The 22,376-nt window shown below is 43.4% G+C and overlaps 1 protein-coding gene across 3 annotated transcripts in view; it reads right to left on the bottom strand.

Moving 5' to 3' along the window:
- The window catches only part of RUSC2 (RUN and SH3 domain containing 2), a 39,215-nt gene extending 20,850 nt beyond the window's left edge, over positions 1-18,365 (bottom strand). For 2 of the 3 annotated variants that reach the window (XM_072413573.1, XM_072413575.1), the window contains exons 1-2: positions 18,184-18,365; positions 8,752-10,745 (exon numbers count right to left, since the gene is read on the bottom strand). In XM_072413573.1, the coding sequence (XP_072269674.1) occupies positions 8,752-10,657 (1,906 nt within the window). In that variant the 5' untranslated portion in view covers positions 10,658-10,745; positions 18,184-18,365. Of the gene's footprint in view, positions 1-8,751; positions 10,746-12,366; positions 12,492-18,183 lie in introns of those variants that run through there. The other variant, XM_072413574.1, reaches the window with a different exon arrangement.
- Positions 18,366-22,376: the final 4,011 nt, after the last annotated feature.

Here is a 22,376-nt window from a genome sequence, read left to right as displayed (position 1 = left end):
GCTCAGAGACCTATTACTGGTGTTTATTCTTCCCTCTTCTTTGTAATTATTAACCTACAGGTGCAACATGTTTAGTATTACGTTTAATCCAAGCCACTAAAACATAGAGAGTGGATTGTCTTTACGTGGCTTTATTTTTTTGTTATTGTAATATGTACAATACTTCGGTGTGAATGTATTTATCTATGTTATCAACATGCGTTTATTATAAAATTATTCTGATTGCCACATACAATAAAACCCTTCTATTGTCTACTTGCTCTATTCTCAGCCCTGACCCCGGCACCGATCTTTGGCACACCAACCTCTTATGTTGCAGTTTGAGGATGACAAACTTTCGTTTATTGTCATGTTTAGGACTGGGCACAATAAACAATGTTCATCATTTCAGTATTTGCTATTTGCACCGTTATTGATTGTGTCTTGTTTGATAATGGGATGTGGTCTACAAGTTTTGTATTTCTATATGTTTAGGACTCGGACACCCAATTAGTCCTTTTGATGTAGCTAAAGATTTCTACAGGCAAATTGTGCCATTGTGCCCTATTGATTGGTGGACATGGTGCAAGGTAAGTGTTTCCAAATCACATTGGTTTATTGTGACTCTTTTCTTGTACAACAGCGTGTTAGTATTTGGGTCACAAGACATCTAAGACCCATAAAAATTGGTGCAGGAGCTTTTTTTCTGCAATGCAGAATGGGGAGCTATGCAATGGCCAACAGCTGCCAGAGTTTGGGTTCTGTACTTAATAATGTCTGAATGGGCAAATATCACCACTTAGGGCCATCAGTCCAACATCTATTATTAGCATTAGCCTGGGGGGAGTGAATGCTTCTCCTGGCCCCCCAGGCCGGTCTCCTGTGTGGATTTCAGTCCGATATGGCCAGGTATGGCAACCACTGTATGAGCTCTGCTTGAGTTCTCTAGCATGCCATGGGTGACCAGTGGCATCTACAAGTCTATTGACCCACTGCAAGCTGTGCCCTTCTTTTGCCCACTTTCTCTACCAGCTGTTTGGTTATCCTCTATGATCTCGGAGATGTTACAGGGGATATATGGAGAAAGAGCTCATCAACCTTAGCAGCTCACGCTTGTCAGTGTTGGATCTTGAAGACTGGCCAAATAACTTTGACTGACCACAATCCCCAAAATTAGCCTTTTGCACATGGGATGGTTTGGAGCCTTGGCTGATGGCCCAGGGAAGCCAGTCCGTGCCACAAGAAAAGGAAGCACAAGCCAGAAAATTAGATAAGCTGAGTCCCCTGATTCCAAGTATGGAGCAAGGATTTGTGAAAGCACAGGCATTTATAATGTCTCCTTTAGGTATATCCATTCCCTAGCACAGACCCTTCCCCCTGGCCATGTCCTGCACTCCGATTCTAGACGTTTCTATTTAGTGTCCATGCCAGCCAAACTCCTCCATCATTTCCCTTTCTAGAATTATGTTCCTGGTGGGGAAGAAGTAGAGGGGAATACTATGGAGAAGTAACCTCTTTAACATGGGGGACCCTTAAAATACTTTTCAGGTGTTCAGGTTTTGGAGAACCAAACATACTAATCAGTTGGAAAAATTCCTCTTACATTGCCGGCAAGTGGGAAGAATGTCACCCTTACAGATAGCAAAAAAGACCATTCGTGACACCTAAACTGATTGAGAGTTGCAAATTGCTCAAGGAACCCTTAGCAACCTCTGGAGGACCTCTAGATTCCCATGGAACCCTGGCTGAGAAAATTGACATGGAGGGTCACTTGAGTAATGGTCTGCAGGGGTTGCTGATATCACATCCAAGATGATGCCCAGCAGCAGTCCCAAGGTTTCATTTAAAAGTGACAATTGCACATAAGATACACATGGAGATATTTTTGCAAAAATAAGAGATTTGATTGCAGGGTCTCTCTAACACCAACACTCCACTCAGTAACAGCACCTTGCATGGTGGTGCCATTTATTTTGAACAGTGCCTGCATTGTAGTGCATTGCAATGGTGTGAGTACTCCTAAAAACCATGCAGGTGCCTTTTCTGGGCTATGGTGTTGGGTTGGGTTGGGTACATTACATATTTCATGTTAAATCACTGGACCACACAGGATGGAGTCCTGGAGCATTTTTTGCCAAGAAATGGAATAATAAAACCAATGGTTGTTTTTTGGCACAAATGTCCATGGTAGTTGAAAAGAAGCTTCCATAAACCCAATGGTGCCATTGCTGCACCCTAACAGTCTTCCCCATTGATTCCCCAAACTGGTGACCCAAATCCAGCCCCACCTGGCACGTAGGACTACAGGTAACATTAGCTGTATCTGCAATACAGGTCCTCTTGAGAAGCCAATGTTACCCAGCAACTCTCATCACACAATACAAATGCAGCGGAGGAGAACACACAGAGCAGCATTGCCACATGGGGGACCAGAGACAGAAAGATATTTATAGCAAATCACCTCCGTAATTATAGAAAACGCAATCCCAGCCTTCCCGGTCTGTGTGCGCCTAAGGCTCCCAGTGTTTTCTTCTAAAGACACTGAGCCTATTTATTGCTGGGTGCACAATGATTGTCTGCAGGGCCAGACTGGGGACCCGGGGTCCTACAAAGGTAGTGAGAAGAAGGGCCACAAGAATGCATGGCTTCATGGGCATTTTTTGGTAAGGCGGCAGGGACAAAGGGGTCAACGATGAGAACAAACCTAATTTTGGGGGTAAATGATTGGGGTCATTTATGGTTCCAATTCTGACCCTGAATGTCTGCCCTGCTTATTCCATGCATTTGCATTTCACCTGCATTCAGATTTCCATGTTTATGCTTCTAGTCTGAGCTCCATTAGTGTGGCCACCAATCCCATTCAAAATTTAGGAGAAAAGAAAATTAAAGACAGGGTATTTGTTTGTTGTGGCAATACATTCATTATAATATGCACTGTTGTCAGGAACCACCTTCAACCCCCAAGAATATCAATGACGATCCGTCTAATATACGGAACAACTGGGATATCGATACACTAATTGCTCATTCAGCTTATACTAAGCAACATACCTACATTATTAGTGATCAATTGGATCGCATTGGGCAATATCTGTTTGTCAATGACACTTTGATATATTATCTAGAACTTCCCAACCCCACAACATTGGAGCTAATCATCATAGATAGCTGTTTCAAACAATTTCACTAAGCACTGATTCCCTCTTACGTATTACAGCCAGACCCCTGAATTTTAGGGATGCACTGACTCAGCCGTCCCACATTTTGTACAGTAATATATTAAATATATATTTTTGTTCTCAATGGTCCCCTGAGGAAGCCAAAAGGCGAAACGCATCGGGACACAATTGTACTTCCTACTTTCTAACAATATTAGCAATATTTTGTCTAGATAAGAGAATAAAAACCACCTTCATGTCTTTGGACATGGTGGGGTGGATCTCACTGTACATATGATGTATTGTTTGTAAAACTTTTTGTACCTTTATTTGCGTTTTTGTTGTGACCTTCAAGTTCCTCAATTCAAGGAACACCAGTGCATATTATAAAATAATATATTGCCACAACAAACAAATACCCTGTCTTTTATTTTCTCCTAAATTTTGAATGGTGTTACTATCAGGGTATGTGGCTCTCCTTTGACTAGCAGCAGTTGATCAGCATTCTTTTCTTTTTATCCCTGGCCACCAGTCCCTCCAGGTCCTATTCTTCTATCCGTATGGCCCTGGAAGAGTTGTTTTAGGAAAGTCACTTTGGCTACTTTTCTGGCTCCATGATCATGAGTTGTCTTGGTTCTAGGATCATTTAGCCCTATAGACATTTAGTCCTATAATTCTGGAATATGAATGTCCCAAACCTGAACACACTGGGGATTTGTTCCAACCTGTTTTGGATACAGAGGGCAGGAGCAGATCCCAGCAGCTGGCACCTAGGTCACTACCACCGCAATGCTGGTTCTTAAAGCATCAGGTTTGGTTGGCGGCAGTAAACTGTACTGGTGCCACTCATTGCTTCCCCATTCATTCCCTATGAGGCTGCCCCTGGGGGAAGGTACATGTTGGTTCCCTGGCATGAAGAAGTAGTAAAAGCACCCAAGAAATCCTTTCTCTATCTCAGCAGCAGAAACCTACTATGAGTATAAAAGTTCTATTAGTCTTATAAAACAAAACCAAATGACCAATATTCTGGTCCAATTTGATTTTAATACAATAAACAATCAAGTTCCAATAAAAACAATTTGGGACTTTAATGGCAACTATTATTGACTACTTCTATACACCACATACTTAAATAAAATGCCAGCATACTTTATTGATACAAAAAACGATTCATTAAAAAAAATATCTACATGACTTACAAGTTATACATTTTTAACATGTAGTCTTAATATAGAAATGACCTGACGCGTTTCGCAGAAGTATAAATGCTTTGCTTCTTCAGGGGTCTATATTAGATCTATGATTCATATTCCAAAAGAAGAGCCATATGGATACAGTACAAGGCTCATTACCCATGGCACCCCAGGTATGCAGGAGGACCCCGGAACAACCAACAGGAAGAGCAGAATGTCGGCATACCCTAAGTCAATCAAGGTAACAATCAACTTTACCCAAAATCCAACACTTCCCATCATCTCAAGGTACTGGGTGCTCCCCAAACCGCTCTGTAATAAACACTTTTTTGATTTCAGTAAACTTTAGTGGGACTTTCAAACTCCAAATTTTGGGGATCACCTTAAGGCTGAACCGAAAACTGTTCGCTCATCTCTAACCAATCCCCGGGCCATGTTATAATCATCAATACAAACCAAAACATTTTCTGCTCGAATTGCACAGTGTGTGATTGTTAAATCCCAGCTGTGCATGTGAATTTTATTAACAGCATATTATGCAATTATCCACTTGATGGAAAATAGCTCACCAGAAAAATAATAGAATGCATGGATTCTGAAAAGAGGTGAATCACACACTATTGAGGGTGGCAATAAGAGTTCTCTAAAAGCACACAAGGCTTCCAATTTCCAATATTATTTATTTAAGCTCTCCAAGGCTGGAGAGGATACGCTTTCATTAGTGAAGCTGGGTGATCCAGCAAACATGGAATGGATCTGGTCCAGGATTCAAGATATTTGCTAGCAAATAGCAAATTAATTCCAGACTTGGAGAGCTTTAATTAATCAGTCTCATTAAGTGATATAATCAATCAGCTTTAGACCAATGCTGGGCTATAACGAGAACCCCAGGGAGCCGGAGGAATATATTAAAGGAAGCCAGCTGTCATGGTTTCATATTATTAAGCAGACCTGGCACCAGCACCCAGTGTGACCAACTTATGGAACGTGCCCGTTGTATATAATAATTTAAGTGGAGTGGGGCAGCTTTAGTTCCCCGCATGCAGCAGGTTTACGCTTAGCAGCGCTGCATGGCGATTGTGCATTATTCTATTTTTTGTCTTGCGGCCTTTATGTTTCTGGTCAATGTCCCTGAGTACTAAAGTCATAGTCACACCAACAGTACTTTGAAATGACGCTCAGCAATGGCACTTTCTGAATTTCCTTTACGTTTCACAGCAGCAGCATTACCTAATACAGTCCCAGTACAAGAACTATGCAATGGTTTATTTCCTGCAGCTTCCAACTTTCTGCAGCAAATGTTGCATATTAATTCACATGAGAATCACAAAAAGTAAAATTATTTTAGGTGAGCATTGCATTTACAATACTTAATGCACAGAATACCACATGCTGTGTGGTGTGAATAAGCACAACTAGGCTCAGTCCTTACTGCTTACAAGGGACTGGGCTGTGCTAAAGCTTTGTGTGCACATCGGATGATTGTCGCCCACAACAAATGGTCATCTGATCCGCAAACGTTGTTCATTAATCCACCGAGGCAGGTTGAGGAACACCTAATGTGCAATCCTATGGAGGAGAGCACATTGGGATGCCGCTCGCTCACTCATCTCCCTCCCTCCATAAATTCTGTGTGCTGAACGGGGAATCTTCAAACTATGTAGTAATCAAAATTCGGCAAATAAGTCCATTATTTTGTTTTTATAAAGCACCAACATATTCTGTAGCGCTGTACAGATTCCATGACATCACTAACTGACACTCAGAGGAGCTTATAAATCCAATGTCCTCACCATAGTCTCATGTTCCTAACATAGTCTAAGGCTGAATACACACGTGCAATAATTGTCGTTCACAATCCTTTCCAACGACTAAGGACTGCACGATGCACCATTCTGCTCTATGGGGCGTGGAGGGGGAGAAGGATGGAGCGTCACCCTGCTGTGCACTCTCCCCCTTCACTTCCATTACAATCGTTCGTTGTCCATCGTACATGGATCCGCCAGAGCAGTCGTTCGGATGATGGACGACGGGCGCTGTACACACGCCAGATTCACGTCTGATATTGGCCCAGAGCCGATTATCAGACAAGAACCAGTGCAAGTGTGTACGTAGCCTAAGAACATTATTTTGGAGAGGAACTTTTTAACCTATCTATAAACTTTTGTGATGTGGGAGTAAACCCATTCAAACTCCGATCAGAGTAACCTGGCTAAACCTGGAATTCTAATGCTGTATAGTGTTAGCCACATAGCCACCATGCTATTGAAATAACTTTGAGAAAGGTTTGGAGTAATGATTTTCACTAGTGGGAATGCCCTGCACTTCCCCTTTACACGGGCACAATGAATCTAGGAGTTGTTGTCACTGTTGGTGAATATCCCAAGCTCATTTTAGTGACACACGCAGCTGTCCAATGACAGATCCAGGACCCGCGGCCTCTCTATTTATACATCTCTGGAATCTTCTGGTCACTGAGCAGCAGCTGCCTGACTCACCGCCTGTGTGTGAGATTCCACGGAAAATATAGAATATAGACGCTCAGCAGACCGACAATGGGTGCGGATTATTCTGTCTATTACAAGATGGCAAATCCTATTTCTATCTATAGACTATAGGAAGCCACACAGGTGTTGGTCAACCCATTTAACATAAAGGGGTCCCTGGGGGCCGCACAAGTTATTTAATTCATTAGATTCTGTGGAAAAATGCCATGGCAGAAGAGATATAGCCAGTTCCTTCTGCAAAAAAAAAAAAACTTGGCTGCTCGGTTTTAGTTCCACTGGGTTGATTTGTTAAAAAGTTTAGGCTGCTCACCTTGCTGAATTATCACCTTGCAAGGAAAAATTCACCTAGCTTGGTAAATGTGTTGATTGGTTGATTGTTCACCCATAAATTAATACCCAAAGCAAAGAAATCTAAAAAAAAAAATTTTGTCTTTGCTCCTTCGCTTTTTTGATTCATTGCTCTTGTTGCAAATCAACGTTTGCACATTGGTGCTCCAGAATATTATGATACAAAATACCTGTGGGGGCTCTGAGTGCCAAAGGGCCACATGACCCTGGTTGCAGGCTGCAGAATTCTAGACTTGCATCCAGTGTCATGATTATATTATATCTTTATTATATTTAGTTATATCTTCATGTATCATGATTAACCACTATTCTGCATTTATAATATATATTGGTGTGTGTTCTTGAGCAATACAACAATGTGAGGTATACAGGTGCAATACCATTCCTTTATATTGGCAATGCATGTGGTTCCTATTTAATGCATTGCCTTGTAACAGAATGCTGCAAACAGAATAAGAGGTGACGTATTGCAGTCTATAGAAGTGCATCAAGGGCCTGCTGAAAATGATTGGCAATGTGCATCAAAAAGCAAAAGGCAATCAATTCACCGCTGCACTATTGTAAATGTGTTATCTGCCACAGGATATAAAAACTTTTCCAGGCACTTTTGTGATTCAGCACAGCCAAAAAGGGCGACAATCTTATTACTGTTAAGGTAAAACAGGGTTGTCACAACTTCCACCCCAGCCTGTGAATTGGGCAGTGAAAGAGTAGAAATGCATACTTCCTATGTGCATACAGAACAATGCATGGGGTCTTCTGCAAATACTAATTCTTCCCAAATAGGAACACAAAAATTCCATATAGAGACAATGATACTTTGCCAATTCCAGGCAGATTGACCTGAAAGCTGTCCATTTATATTCTCCACTGCTCCAATGTTCTCTCGTATCCCGTAGCTGAATACTCAATGATTATAGTAATGGGAGTGTATGGGACCCCTTACCACAAGGCACTACTTGGACCTGAGTAGTCAATCTTCGGACCCAAACACCTAATGGAAAAGGTTACATCATAAACCCAGCATAACCCCCAAGAATTTGACTCTAAGAGCTGCAGGGCATTACAGTAAGGGTGAAAAAACTGGGCCAGGGAGCCATGCTGTCACTTGGCATAAGCTTGCCTTGGAACATGATCTGGACCACTCAGGGCACCGGATGACAATGCTTGGTTGTGCACATGCTTGTAGGTAGGATGTATGAGAGCATAAAGCAAATGTTGGTGCACATGTAGACAGCAAAATAAATATGCAGCTAAAGCAACAGGAGAAGCCATAGAGTACAAAGACCTAGCAAATAACCCAGAATATAATAAATACCCAGAAACGCAGCCAACCACTCAATAACCAAAGCTTAGATAATAAAGGTGCCCAGAACCAGCAGGAAGCACATAGTTCCTGATTTGTACATCTATGTATATGAAAAAATCTGAAACCTTACTTCATGATGAGTATTTAAAGTAATTTAGGTTTAAGGTTGGGTAGGAGTGTTGGGTGGGCATGCATCTATTCCACAATTCAGGTACATACAGAACATAAACTGAAACCATATCCATTAGGCTACTCACCATCTCCTTTCGCTCTAATGTCTCTTTGAAGGAAGTTGATCCCAGCCCCTCCTGAATCCAGACCATTGCATGTCAAGTTGTGATCAATACCTCCATCATTGTTGGCACTGGTTTGGTTTGTGCTAGTTGTTGGATTAGAACTTGTTGGTTTAGGTTCCAGACTATCGCTGGTACAGCCCTCACAGGTACGACTCATACAATGCAAGAAGGACATGGGTGGAAGGCTGTGGCTACGAAATTCTCCACGTTCTGAATCTCTAGCGCCATCTCGATGGTATTCTGGGATTGGTGAGAACTCCAGGGAAGAGTCTCCACTGGACCTTAAAGGAGGACTGGAGCCATTTTTCTTCCTGCTCTTAGCTAATTCCAAAAAGGACGTCACTCTCTTCGGAGATGAGCCTTGGGCAAGCATAGCTTGGCCCTCGCTTAGTTTCACAGGACAACTCATCATGCGTTCCAATGATCCCAATTGGTTTGAAGGGCTTTTGTCCAAACTGCGATCATAACTTCTGGATCTTTGTCTGCCCGTATTATAGTTTGGTGGTGACACGTTGACATAAACTTGGCCCTCAATGATGTCAGACTTTGATCTTTCTATTCCAGGTTTTGAGCCATTTGAGTCTGAACTACTATCTGGCTGTTGAAAGAGAAAATACTCAGTTGCTTGAGCTGGGCTCCCTTTGGTGTGATCATCTGAACAACTGGTAATAGAAGAACCAGGAGGACTAGGAGAAGACTGAGATGACAAGTCACAGGTTACCAGCTTATAATAATTCTGAGTGGCCACTACAAGTCTAGCCTGGCTTTGCAAACAAGAAGTTAGATCTGAGCTCTCGCCATTACATTGAGCCGAATCACAATTGAGATGGTAAGAGTTACAGTTTGCATCCAAAACAGGTGAAGACGAATGGTTGGTACACCCACATGGCTTCCCAGAAGCTTCATGAACATGCGAGTCGCAAGACATTTTGGATTCTGTAGGTGAGCTCTGCAGGTCGAGATAAAAAGCACCTGTGTCTGGATGGCTACAAAATGAGGAGTCACAAGAGAGATTACCAGAATTCATATTGGACCTGGGTTGTCCATTCATCTTGTTATATAAAGTGCTGAAGTTAACCAAGATGCCATCCGAACTGTTGCAGGACGAGTCACTGACGTAGCTCACCTGCTGATCCATTTCAGATTGGCTTGAGGCGCTATAGCATCGGCAGTGTCTAAGAGGCTCTGAACCCGTGCATGTGCACTCCTTTTGAAAATCTTGGCTCTCCAAATCAGAGCTTTGATTCCAATCTAAAGTAAAGGTTGGCTCACCATGACTAGGCCAAGCATGGTCTTCCATGATTATCCCTGATAGGCCTTGGTTGCCGTTACTCCCTTTCTGTAAGTAATCAGGTGATGTCTTCTCTTCTTGTCCATCCACAAGTCCTGACCTGTTTGACAATATCCAAGGCTTCACCACGGGTGGGTTATCATGAAGGTGGAAAGGTGGCAAAGACAAATCTTGGAACTGAAAACCAGATTTCAGCACACCTAAGTTGTTGTGGAGATGGAACGACTTTTCCACATCACTGCTGCTTGAGATTTTATGTTCGTCCTCATCGTTCAAGAGGAACGGGTTGTGGCGCTTCCGTGTTATGGTCCCCTGCCATTCCTCGTCTTTCTTGCTCCCCTTTTCTTTCACCGTTGAGTCCGAAACTTGGATTAAACTGCTGTAAACCAGAGTGTCGGCCTGAGAAATGTCCCTTTCTGGAAGGGAGGTGGTTCGGGTAATCCCAAGGTCATTCTTGCCGTAGGAGTGGGACCTTTTGGATGTCGGACAGCATTGACGATCGGGCACTTGGCAGTGCACCAGTGGGATGTGGTGAACAATCAGCGTTTCTCCAGCTAGTTTGGGTGGACTATCCATTACGACGGTGGTCACCACTCAGGACATTGGATGTGGTTGTCAAGCAAATGTCTGAAGAAGAATTTGTTCATATCACATGTGAGGACACCTGCAATTAAAAAAATGAAGATGATCAATTATCCATTTTACCCAACAAGCACATAAACTTTTTAACTTGATAGTAAAAATCTCTTTCAGTTGCTTCCACTTTCTGTCCCAGAGACACAATAGTAATGTGAAAACAATCTACATATATTGAAAGATTTCCCTTCTATTCTTGTCCATCATTCCAATCATTTGGCCAACAGGACAAAAAGCGAAAAGGGTGAATTTCTCTAACCAAACCACTGGTTCCTGCATGCAACTTAGGTTTTGGATGTGTGGTCACACTTTTAATAGTATATTTACCAAACCAAACGAGAGTAAATAAGACAAGGTCATTGATAGAGCTTACAAATGCTCAGATCATATTCTCATTACAACCTTCTAAGGTTTCTGGAGGCCATAAGACAAAGTATTTGGATGCCTTCTATCTGGCCTGCTAATGGTCTCCTTACATTACCATCTGTTGCAATAAATTTTTTCCTCAATTAGACGGCCAGCTTTAAACATGAAAAAAAGGAACATTAGATAACGAAGACAAAAGGTCCCTAAATAAACATTTCTTGCAGTGAAAGTTGTACCCAATGGTGGATCCCTGTGCAGAACTGGGGGCTTTCCTGGTGAACCAACCTAGGTTATGTACACACATGAGATGATTCTCGCCCGATATCTTTGGGCCCCCATGAGAATCTGATGTACAACTATCACTCAATGTCATTCCTGGATCAGTTCTAAAAGGACCAACGGAAAACGACTGCTGTACAAGTCAATGGAGAAGAGCACAATGGGGGGCGCTCAACCATTCTCCCCCATAGAACAGAACAGCTCTGAAAACGTTGGTTCATCTGTCACCTTTTTGTTACTGGAAACATCCACAAAAGATTGTTTTCAGTGACAGCGCGTGTACCCAGCCTTAGGGCTACTGTGGGGACCCCTGTTAGTTTAGCAAGGTCCAGAGCCCTTGTGTATATATTAAACCTTCCTTTATCCATCCCTGGCTCATTGTACAAAAAAAGAGCCAGGTTAGACGTTTTCGTACAATTTCCCAATTTTTGTACAGTCCATAACATAAAACAATAACAAAGTAAAAGCTTTAAAATAAGAAAATAAAATTGATACTGGTATTTGAAGTGATCAAAGACCCGGAAACATTATACTAAAACAAAGCTGCTGCACGCATTCATCACACAACATGGCCAATGGATCATAAAGACAACAATTGCACAATTGAAATTTTGTAACATTGTTCATGTTAGGTTAATATTTTTCTGGCATTCATCTTTCTATTGTAGTACAATAAAAGAAAATGCATTGAAATCGACTGTGTACAATTCCCCCGGACAGTTTAATAATAATAATGATGCCACCGCTTGGGTGAATGATTGCTCCATCGATGAATAATTATTTTTGAAATACGGTGGAGGTGAGGGAGGGGTTAGTCGATGGCTTGTGATCTGTTACCTGCTTTCTAAGAATAATAATACGCTCGGATACATTGAGTATTATTCCCATTCTCTTTCCATGTTATTCTCCGATAAGCGGTGACCTTACAGCTGCTCTCTACCCATCACCATCAGATAATCTGCACATTCCAATACTAGTTAGAATTATCTAACTCAGTAACTCACCCATATTGTGGAGAGCCAAGCCGGGCGTGTGTGACACTCGTGACAAGTGGAAAGAGAATGAAACACTTAGACGGGAATAAATGATGACAACAGCTGACAGGCATTCCTGGCCAAGCCCAACCCAGCTCTGCTGCCGAGCAAAATGGGAAACAGAACCTCATGGCCATGATCGAGGAGGTTTTGTGGTCAAGGATATAGGAGAAGTGTCGGAGGGAAGGGAGGGGGCGACAGGAGTTTTTGTTTCAAAAATAGCTTGTATACCAAAACAAGTCTTTATAATAGACAGGAGACTAAGGCTGGCCATGAACGAATCGGTTTTCTTATTCGATGGAGAATGGAGCATTGAGTGCTGTGTGTGATGGAACGAGCAAGTGATTGATCAATGGTTGACCTCCAATATTTTTTATATAGTATTTATATAGCACCAACATATTACACAGCGCAGTACAAAGTCCATAGACATGGCACTAGCTATCCCTCAAAGGAGCTCACAATCCAATGTCCCTACCATAGTCATATTTTTTTTAACAGGGCAATTTTTAGGGGAGCCAATTATCCTAACTGCATGTTTTTGGAATGTGGGATGAAACCGGTGTACCAGGAGGAAACCCACACAAATATGGGGAGAACCTGCAAACTCCATGCAGATAGTGTCCTGGCTGAGATTGGAACCTGGGACCCAGGGAGCCACCATACTGTTGAATGATTTGAAAATCAATCAAATTAAAGGTAATTTATGTATGGCTAGACTCTGACATGACAGTGACAGTGGGGACCATTACTAGGAGGACAATCGTAGGGAGGACCATGGCTGATAAGACAATAAGGGAGAGGACCATGACAAAAAGGACCTTTACAGCGTGGGCCATCACAATCAGGACCATGACAATGAGAATCATGACAACAAGGACTATTACAAGGAGGACCATCACAGTGAGGACCATGATTGATAAGAGCATTTCAGGGACGACCATTGTAAAGAGGACCATGACTCATATGGCCATGAGAGATATAACCACCCAAGGGAGGACCATGATAGTAAGGAACTTCACTGGGAGGACCATGACTGATAAGAGCATGATAGGAAGGATCATGTTATTAAGGACAAGGATATTAAGCACCATCACAGAAAGGTCCATGACTGATAAGACCGTGACGGGGAGGACCATGACAGTGAGGATCATTACGGGGAGGACCATCTGAGATCCCTACAATCCAATCTGGAACCATATTCAGGAACTGTGTGGATAGCATTCACCTGTTCCAGGCCTTCAGGTCTGAGTAAGAAGGTGAACACGGTAGACACGTGTGTCATATACAGAACATGTAAAACACCTGAAATATAGGATGACTCACGGGGAAGCAGTTATTCCAGACAGCTCATGTACTGACAAGTGCTCAATTTGCTGCCAGGGCATCCAAAGCCCTGACTCACATCAACATGCTGGAACTTAGTTAAACAGCAGCATGGAAGATCACATGACCTCCAAACTGGTCACATGACATCACCCCTGGTGCATTTTTGTCTATGAGGTCCCTGTGTTCCCCCTGCTGCTCTATAAAGTCGCAAAGGTAAAAATGAAGATTTTCCACTGCTGAGCACTCAGCAATGGCTCATCATTCACCAGAAATGAAAATATTGTTCCAGTTTTGTTTTTGCCATCGAGCTTCACGCGTGACAGATTCACTTTGTATCATCAGGAATTCAATATCCATCCAGTCGCTGAGGATGAAATATATTAATGTAAAGCGATTGCCTTACAACTGAATTTTCCATTGGAATCTGAGCTGATGAAATGATTCTGTCTGCTGATGAGTTGAAGGGACCTTCCGTGTGTAACCGTTACACAGCAAAATGAGAGGTGTGAAACTGGCCATAGACATGAGATGACAGATGTCCAATCCAATTATTAAAGCCTACTCATGAGCACTGTGAAAAGCCTGCTGAATATGGTGCAGTCTGTAGGTGGCGCCTGTGTCATATCTATCCATAGGGAAGGCCTTGTACATCCAGACAGGCAGGTAAGTCGTTTCCTGATTCCTGACCATGGTACTGATATGGGCCACACAGCAACAATGATGTACAATATGGTGCCCAGTACTCATCGCCCTCTCCTCTCCTCAATCAGCCTGATAATGTGCAAGGCTTATATATATCTCATAGATATCTCTTCTCCTCCAGGCTAGGCCTGCACTTTCCACCTGAACACAAAGCATCTCATCATGGAGGATACTCATAGTGCTGATATCAGAGAAGGACAAGGGGAGGGGGAGAGGAGAATAGAGAGGAAAGCAAATACCAGGGAGAGGAGAGGGGAGAGAACAAGAATATAGAGCAAAGATATATATATATATATATTTCCCCCACCCCCTAGATTGTAAGCTCTTCTGGTCAGGGTCCTCTCCTCCTGTATCACTGTCTGTATCTGTCTGTCATTTGCAATCCCTATTTAATGAGAGGAGAGATAGGGAAAAGAGGGAGAGGAGAGAGGAAAGGAGAAATAGAGCAGAGAAATGAGAAAGAAATGGAATAAAGAGGAGAGTGAAGGTAAAGAGAACAGATGATAAACAGGAAGAGCGGAGACGTAAAGGAGGAGTTGGGAAAGAAATAAGTAGAGAAGAGAGAGAAGGATAACTGAGAGGGAATAAACAAACAATAGTGAGAGGTGAGGCGAGAAAATGAGAAAAAGAGAGGAAAATAAATGAGAGGCTAGGGAGAAGAGAGAAAGAATGGGAGGTAAGGAGAATAGAAAGAGGAAGAGAATAGAGGGAGAAGAGAGGGAAAGGGAAAAAAGAGAAAGTGGAGGCAAGGATATTGGAGAATGGAGAGGAGGGGGGCAGAAGAGAGAGAGGAGAGGGAAGAGAAGAAGAATTGAGAGATGAGTGGGGGAAGAGCAACAATGAGAGCAGTGGAGGGAGAAGGAGAATAATGAGAGGAGAGAAAAGAATAAAGAGATGAGAATGCAGAGAAAAAGGAGAATAAGTAGAGGAGTGGGAAGGTATAGAGGATAGAGAGAAGCAAAGGAGAGAGAATAAGAAGAGAAGAGTAGATAGATGAGAGAAGTGCTGCGAAAAAAAAAGAATAAAGAAAAAAAGATTAGGAGATGGAGTAGGTGAGGAGAGGAGAAAAGGAGAATAGAGATAGGAGAGGGAATGAAAGAATATTATGGTAAGAAAGAGGAAGAAAAAGGAATAGAGGGAGAAAAGAAGAAAAGGGAATAAGTGAAAGATGTAAGGAAAGGAGAGGAGATAATAGGAAATACAGACAGGAGCAGGAGGGTAAGGGGGGACTGAGGAGAGAGAAGAGAAGAAACATACAGTCAGTGAAGGACAAGAAGAGAGATAGAGAGGAAAAGAGAAAAGTCAAGTGTGAGCGATGTGGGAAGTGAAGAAGGAGAGAAAGACTGAGAAAAGGAAAATGGAAAGTGGAGAAAAAGAGAGAGGGGCAGGGTGAAAGGATAAAGAAAGGAGAGGGGAGGGAGGAGGCAAGGACAAGAGAAAAACAGAGTGAGAAAGGAGAAAGAAAGAAAGAAAGAGGAGAGGAGAGAGAAGGAGAATAGAGAGAATAGAGGGAAGGTATGAAGAATGAAGAGAGAACAGAGAGAACAGAGGGATGAGAGAGGAAAAGACAAATGTGAGGAGTGTGGGAAGGAAAGTATACAGAGAAGAGAGGAAGTTATTTTCTGTCTCTGCTTTCTCTACAAATTAAATAAATCATGTGATATTTAAAATAGTTTTGGCTTTATGTTAATCAATCAGCAATGGCTTTCCTTTCTTGTGATTGCTGTAAATTGATGATCTGTGATGTCAGTGCTGGCTGTGTGTGATGTTATTAAGGAATGCTCCCCCCACCCCCCCCATCCTCCCCTCCCCCAGCACAATGTGGCTCTGTGTTTGTTTCTGCATGCAGAAGATAATTGCAATACACAAACCAGGATTCCCATCCTTCCTCCTGATCCCACCAATCCCAGCTCTGGATTGCACAGAAATGAAATAAGAATATTTTATCAGTTTGGATACTTTGTATATGTTTGTAGAAGATTTGTAGCATCCCCAGGGAGGGGGAGGGGGGGCTGATGAATGATTCATGCCATGGACAGGGGGATCATGTGACAGCTGTGACACCAACCTGTCAATGGAGCCAATTTGTGTCACCATCTGGGGAAGAAAAAATAAATGGAATCACCGGGGACACAAAGGAGGCCGAGACCCTACGATGGGCCCTATACAGAGGCCCCGGGGTATTTTTGGATCTGCTGGGCCCTGGATACAAAAAAATAAAAAATAAATCCAATCTGCACAATGCAAAAGTTTATATTGAGGAGGAACTACAAATCCCAGCATGCCATATAACCGGTGCACAGTAAAAGTAAGACTGGTGGTGGACTACAAGTCCCAGCGAATAGCTTAGGAAGCTGCAATATAAAAAAGTTCACTTTAAAAATTTGAGGCACTACAAGTCCCACCATGCAATAGACCTGCAGTACAATCCAGGACCCCAATACCCCAGGGCCTGGGGCCCTAAAGCAGCTAGTATAAGGAAGCGTATCTGTCCTTGTTTTAGCTTCTTTTACCATTGCACATGAAAGGGAGCATGAAGGAGGAATGAGCAGAAGGATGACCCCATCAAAGATCCGCTACTCCTTCTTTGCCCTTCTTTGTTCTTTGACCATCCACACTGCTGCAGGTTGTTTCCTGTTCGTATGCTTTCATGATCATTAGCAGACTGCAAGAAATTTGCAGCTAGATCACTAGACTGACCAATCAGAACTGGAGTCAGATTCAGCAAGTCTGTCTGACTGTATACTGCACCCCATTCCTGGAGCAGGTGGACTACATCTCCCAGCATGCAATATACACAGACTAAGAGGGCTCTTTGGACCTCCAGGCCATGGGACTATAACCCCCATCAGGCAGTAAGTCCCAATATTTACCAGGGTATAGTAGACATTTTCCCTATGATAGAAGAGGGTGGGCCCATGGGCTAAAGGTCATGAGTCACTGTGACCCCCAATTCCTAAAACCAACCCCAACGGTCCCATGTTTAGGAGAATAGCTGTCATTAAAGATAAGGGCCCCAAAGATCCATCCCAGATTCTTTCATTCCTATTGGTTATGGGCTGCAAGACCCTGCTGGGGATACCACTGATGGGCCCTACTAACCGGGTGAACCTGGGGGCACTTGCCCCATTTTTATTATGAAATTGGACTTGTAGAAGCCACCTGCCCCATCCAGGGGTACCTGCACTGAGCCATACCTGGCAGGTGCTCCAGGACCCCCCGGAACATAGAAGACCCATCCACATACAAGGCAGCTGAGGTATAAATGGGGGGCAACACAGCTGCTTTTACCCCTCAGGGCCCAACAATATTGCCGATTGGCCCATCCCCCTCATTGCATCCTCAGCCCAAGCGAGGCCTTTGTACGGTAATCGGTAGGCAGAACGAGGGCCCTCAGGGTGGCAGCTACGCCCCTGCTCGGTGTCCTCCAGGGCCAATTCTATTTAAACCCAAAAACATCCAAAAAATGCCGACATCGCCCCCCCACCCTACGACACCAAAACACAAACAAACCAGGCAGACACGCGGAAAGTGCTGACCCAGAAATGGCCAATCCAGGCGTTTGTTGGCATCAGATAAAAATTGGGGAGATGACAAGGTGACCCGGGGGGCCAGGACACAAAAATGATGCAGAAATAGGGAACGGCCATATGAAAGAGACTCTAATGAATGCAGCCAGCAGCTGTCACCTCTCCGCTGCAAGGACAATGGCTCAGCATGCCGACCCCCATTCCCCCCGATCCCCCCAATCCTTACCTCCAGGCCCTCACAATGCCCGGCTCCTTCCTAGCTCTCACCGTACACCCGTCATGGCATTCCTGGCATTGGAGAGGGACGATGGCACCGACCCACCATCAGGCAGCCAGTGCAGCTGTTGTGACGTCAGTAGGGACCGGAGGGAGCGGAGAGGCTGCCAGGGATGCGGAGTGATAGGCGGGGAGGATGGAGAGGAGGCGCAGCAACAGCATTAACTCCTTCCCTGCCCCCCCCACCGCTTACATAACCGCGCAGGCACAAGCGACAACCATTGAGGCGTCTGGGACGCATTTATTGCCAATTCTAATCATGCGCATTAAACGTCACAAAAAATGCACCATTTACTTTATTTTATTTATAAAAACTAAAAACGCCAAACACCAAAATCAACACCCCGGACACAGCGTGGGCACAGGCGCAAGTCTCTGACGCAGAACGGCAGCGCATGGGAAGCACCAGTATGCATGGGCGGTGCATGGCCCATATTAAATCAAATTGGGGCTGGGCTAAGCACATGTTCAATAAAATTGGGGCGGAGCTACGCTCATGTGCAATAAAATTGGGGTGGGGCTACGCACATGTTCAATAAAATTGGGGCAGGGCTATGCACAGGTTTGATAAAATTGGGGCGGAGCTACGCACATGTGCACATGTTCAATAAAATTGGGGCAGGGCTATGCACAGGTTTGATAAAGTTGGGGCGGAGCTATGCACATGTTCCATAAACATTGGGGTGGGGCTATGCACATGTTCCATAAAACTGGGGCGGAGCTACTCATATGTTCCATAAAATTGGAGCTACACATAAGGTGGCACATTTTGTTTTTCCCATGTGAACGTGCGATTGGTGGTCTATTTTATTGAAAACGGATCACAAGTCCTGAAAATAGACATTTTTGCTTGTTGTAACACATGTGCATCGACGCTGTTCACATGCGGAATGTGCCGCCCCTCGGAGCAGGATTTTGTTACAGCCCAGAGAAGATACAAGATCATTTTCAGGATTTTTATCACTGTTGATCCTGCTGTGAGGATTCTTGCGCTGGCTGTATTAGGGTGACAACGCCCTGTTTATGTTTCCTAATTGCTTTTTTGCGTTGTCACCCTGTTACAGGGGCTTCTAATAGAGGTATAATGGCTGTCAATGCACAATATGCAGGCATGGTCTGCTGCTGTCACTATCAGGATTCCCCCCTGCCATGTACACAGGAAGTAGCTGCAAAGATGCTGCAGGAGATCCGCATCACTGAGATGTATTAAAAAAAAAAAACATAAACTGTACCTGTGCTGATGTGGTATGGTTTACACCTAGCAGCCATTGTTAAGGACAGAGATACAGGCAACCAGTAGAGGGAGTTATTAGACATTTACAAAGCAAAATATGGGACAGCAAACAAGTAAAATGGGAAAGTAATTATTTAGTCCACATATGTGTGTAGCAATACATGATATGTGTAACTTACCTGGGTGCAGGATGCTTACATATGGATGCATGAGGACTGGGTGTCCCTACTTCTTTTATTATTATGCTATGTTCTATTCAATTTTAAGTCTTTGTTACTTTTATTATCTGTTCATGATTTTTTTTATCACAAGAAGGCTGTGACGCCCCCGTGTGATAGTATTGTGCAGTGACAGGTCCTCTTGATGGAGGGCAGTTCGATGATAATCAGTTCTGATTGCTGCGATGTGAACGTAGAAAGAGATTGCATGCTGTAAGGCCAATTTTTTTATAAATCGGCTCAGATCTAATGAAACAATTTCTGACTGATTCATTTACCGGTGTCCCCAATTGGAGGATTTCCCCCACTTCCTGTTCTGGTGACAACTTTTGTTGCTAAGGAAGGTGAATCCTCCCAGTGGGGACACAAAAAAGAGTAAAAGAAAAAGGACATTGTAACCCCCCTGGTTCCTTTTAACTAAGGATAACACGGCGCCATGTTTATTCTGGATCACGCCTGGACCCCGCTGTGTCCCCCTCCTCCAGGACAGACTGTTCCCTGATTGCACCGGATGGGAGGATTTTCCTGGCTGCCTCTGAGAATTCCTCAGAAGGGATTTTTTCCTTTTTTCCTCGTCATGACGTCACAGCGCATTCCAGACATTTCTCACACAGGCCGGGCGTCTGACAGCAAAACGCTGGAAGTGTCTGACAGGATACCGAGAGCGCCGCATGGACACGCGCTACACAACCCATCCTGCGCGTTCACACTGCAATAATATGAACTATTTTAGACATAAAGCGCCAACATATTCCATAGCGTTGTACAAACAATGACACAGGAGGAGGATGTGACAACAGGGGGTGACACACACACAGGTGGAAGTGCAACATGACGCACAGTAACGCAATTCCGTGTGCTGCACATCAGATCTAGAATCTGGGCTGCGTTTTTGGAACAGACTGTGTGACTGGGCCCTGAAATTACCAAAAAGGGGCCACTGAAAATTACTGAGGACCATGACAAAATTTTGATTTAAAAAAAATGCTTTACCTGACCACAAGGGGGCAAAATGGAAAGTATTTCTATGATACCCTCATATGGAATTTTTTGTGATTTTCAATAGAACGCGCGCCACCTATGAACAATGTTGGGTATTGCAGGTGAATAGCACTCACCTTTGCAGGACTGAGATTCCAGGTTCAAATCGCAACTTGGATGTTATCTGCATGGAGTTTGTTCTCCCTTTGTTTACAGTGCTGGGGAATATGTTGGTAAATATATTTTTCTTTTTTTCACACATCCCCCCCACCCCCACTGTTCTGCACAGCTACAAATGCAGCCTGCAGTATATGCAGAAAAGTGATGGCTGATGCTGGCAGTTCATTTTTCAGCCACCATATTGACCACAGTGACTGATCCCCATGGTCACGTCAGTGATGGTGCAGTCTCTAGAAGGACAAACAGCTACAAGTTTCTGTTGGAAAATAAAATAAAATATCACATATCTCTCAACAGGGGGCGCCACGGCTGATTGATTAATAAATTGGGGACATCCAGGTATTAGGGATCTGTGAATCTGTACAGATGAATGAACTATTCACCAAAAAAATGAAATTAACATGAAGCTGCAGGGTACAAGTCAGAAATAACACATCATTATTCCAGCCAGCAGGTGGCGCACTCAGGCCTCGTTTACAGTGTCATTGGTTTTGCTGCTTACAGGGCTCCAATACAGCTGAATAAATGTAATGCTCACTCCTCCCCTTTCCTGCCAGCTCCGTTCAGACGGATCTACAAGGAGATTCAATTAGAGAGAGGTAAGCTGACAGCACACAGCTAATGCTCTGCTACTTCCTGTAGGCAATAGAAAATCCAGCGCCTCATACCCTGAATGCCATGTGGATGTAAATAGTGCAGGAGTTGAAAGAACAGATCTGCAGCATGCCACGTAATGTATCAGCAAAGTCACTGCACTGGAGCTCAAGGATGTCTTTTTAATAATGAATGTTGGAAAATTTCTGAAAAAAAAATAATACCATTGCTTGGTATGTCATAAATTCATCTATTTAGAATAGTGAAGCTAAAGACAGGTCCTCTTTAACTCCAACAGTATTCTGCTTAAAGTACCCAAACCTTGATTGTGCACTACTGCCCCTGCTGGCCAGTCTGGGTACTGACCAGAAATCAAAATGCCAATAAGAGCCCTCCTCCTATAACTTGATATTTCTCTATACTTTTTATAATATCCCCTCGTCTGTGGAGGGGGGGCGGAGCACACATTTGGAGACTAAACCAGCCAATCACTATTCTTTATTCATCAGTGAAAATGTATTTTTATTGTACATTAGTAACAAAAACAAGGAACAGATACAATGTTTGACTTTTGAATTTCTTTTATCATATAAAAAATTACATCATATTCAATATAACTGATAATAAAAAAAAATCCCTGTCAACGGCATACAGCAATGGCGGCCAGTTTGTGGGAGGGGCTAAATGATGCGGATGGACTGTTCGCGGTCCCTGGAGGCCGGGTATAACTAACGGATATTTACTAACACAGAATAATATATAGAGAAGTGTCTATACCTGCATCGCCCCCCAGCAGCCAATAATCTTCAATGACGGCATGTAAAGCCTGAAGCTGATTGGTTCATTAGAAAAACAAAAACAATTGCCTAGCAATCAAATTTCAGCTGCTTTTTGATTGGTTGCAATGCACCATTGTAGTTTATGAATAGAAAACTA

The sequence above is a fragment of the Pyxicephalus adspersus genome, chromosome 6, assembly GCF_032062135.1.
Source record: "Pyxicephalus adspersus chromosome 6, UCB_Pads_2.0, whole genome shotgun sequence".
Lineage (NCBI taxonomy): Eukaryota > Metazoa > Chordata > Amphibia > Anura > Pyxicephalidae > Pyxicephalus > Pyxicephalus adspersus.
Note: the sequence above shows the minus strand (reverse complement) of the source record. Positions and strands in the feature narration are given on the sequence as shown.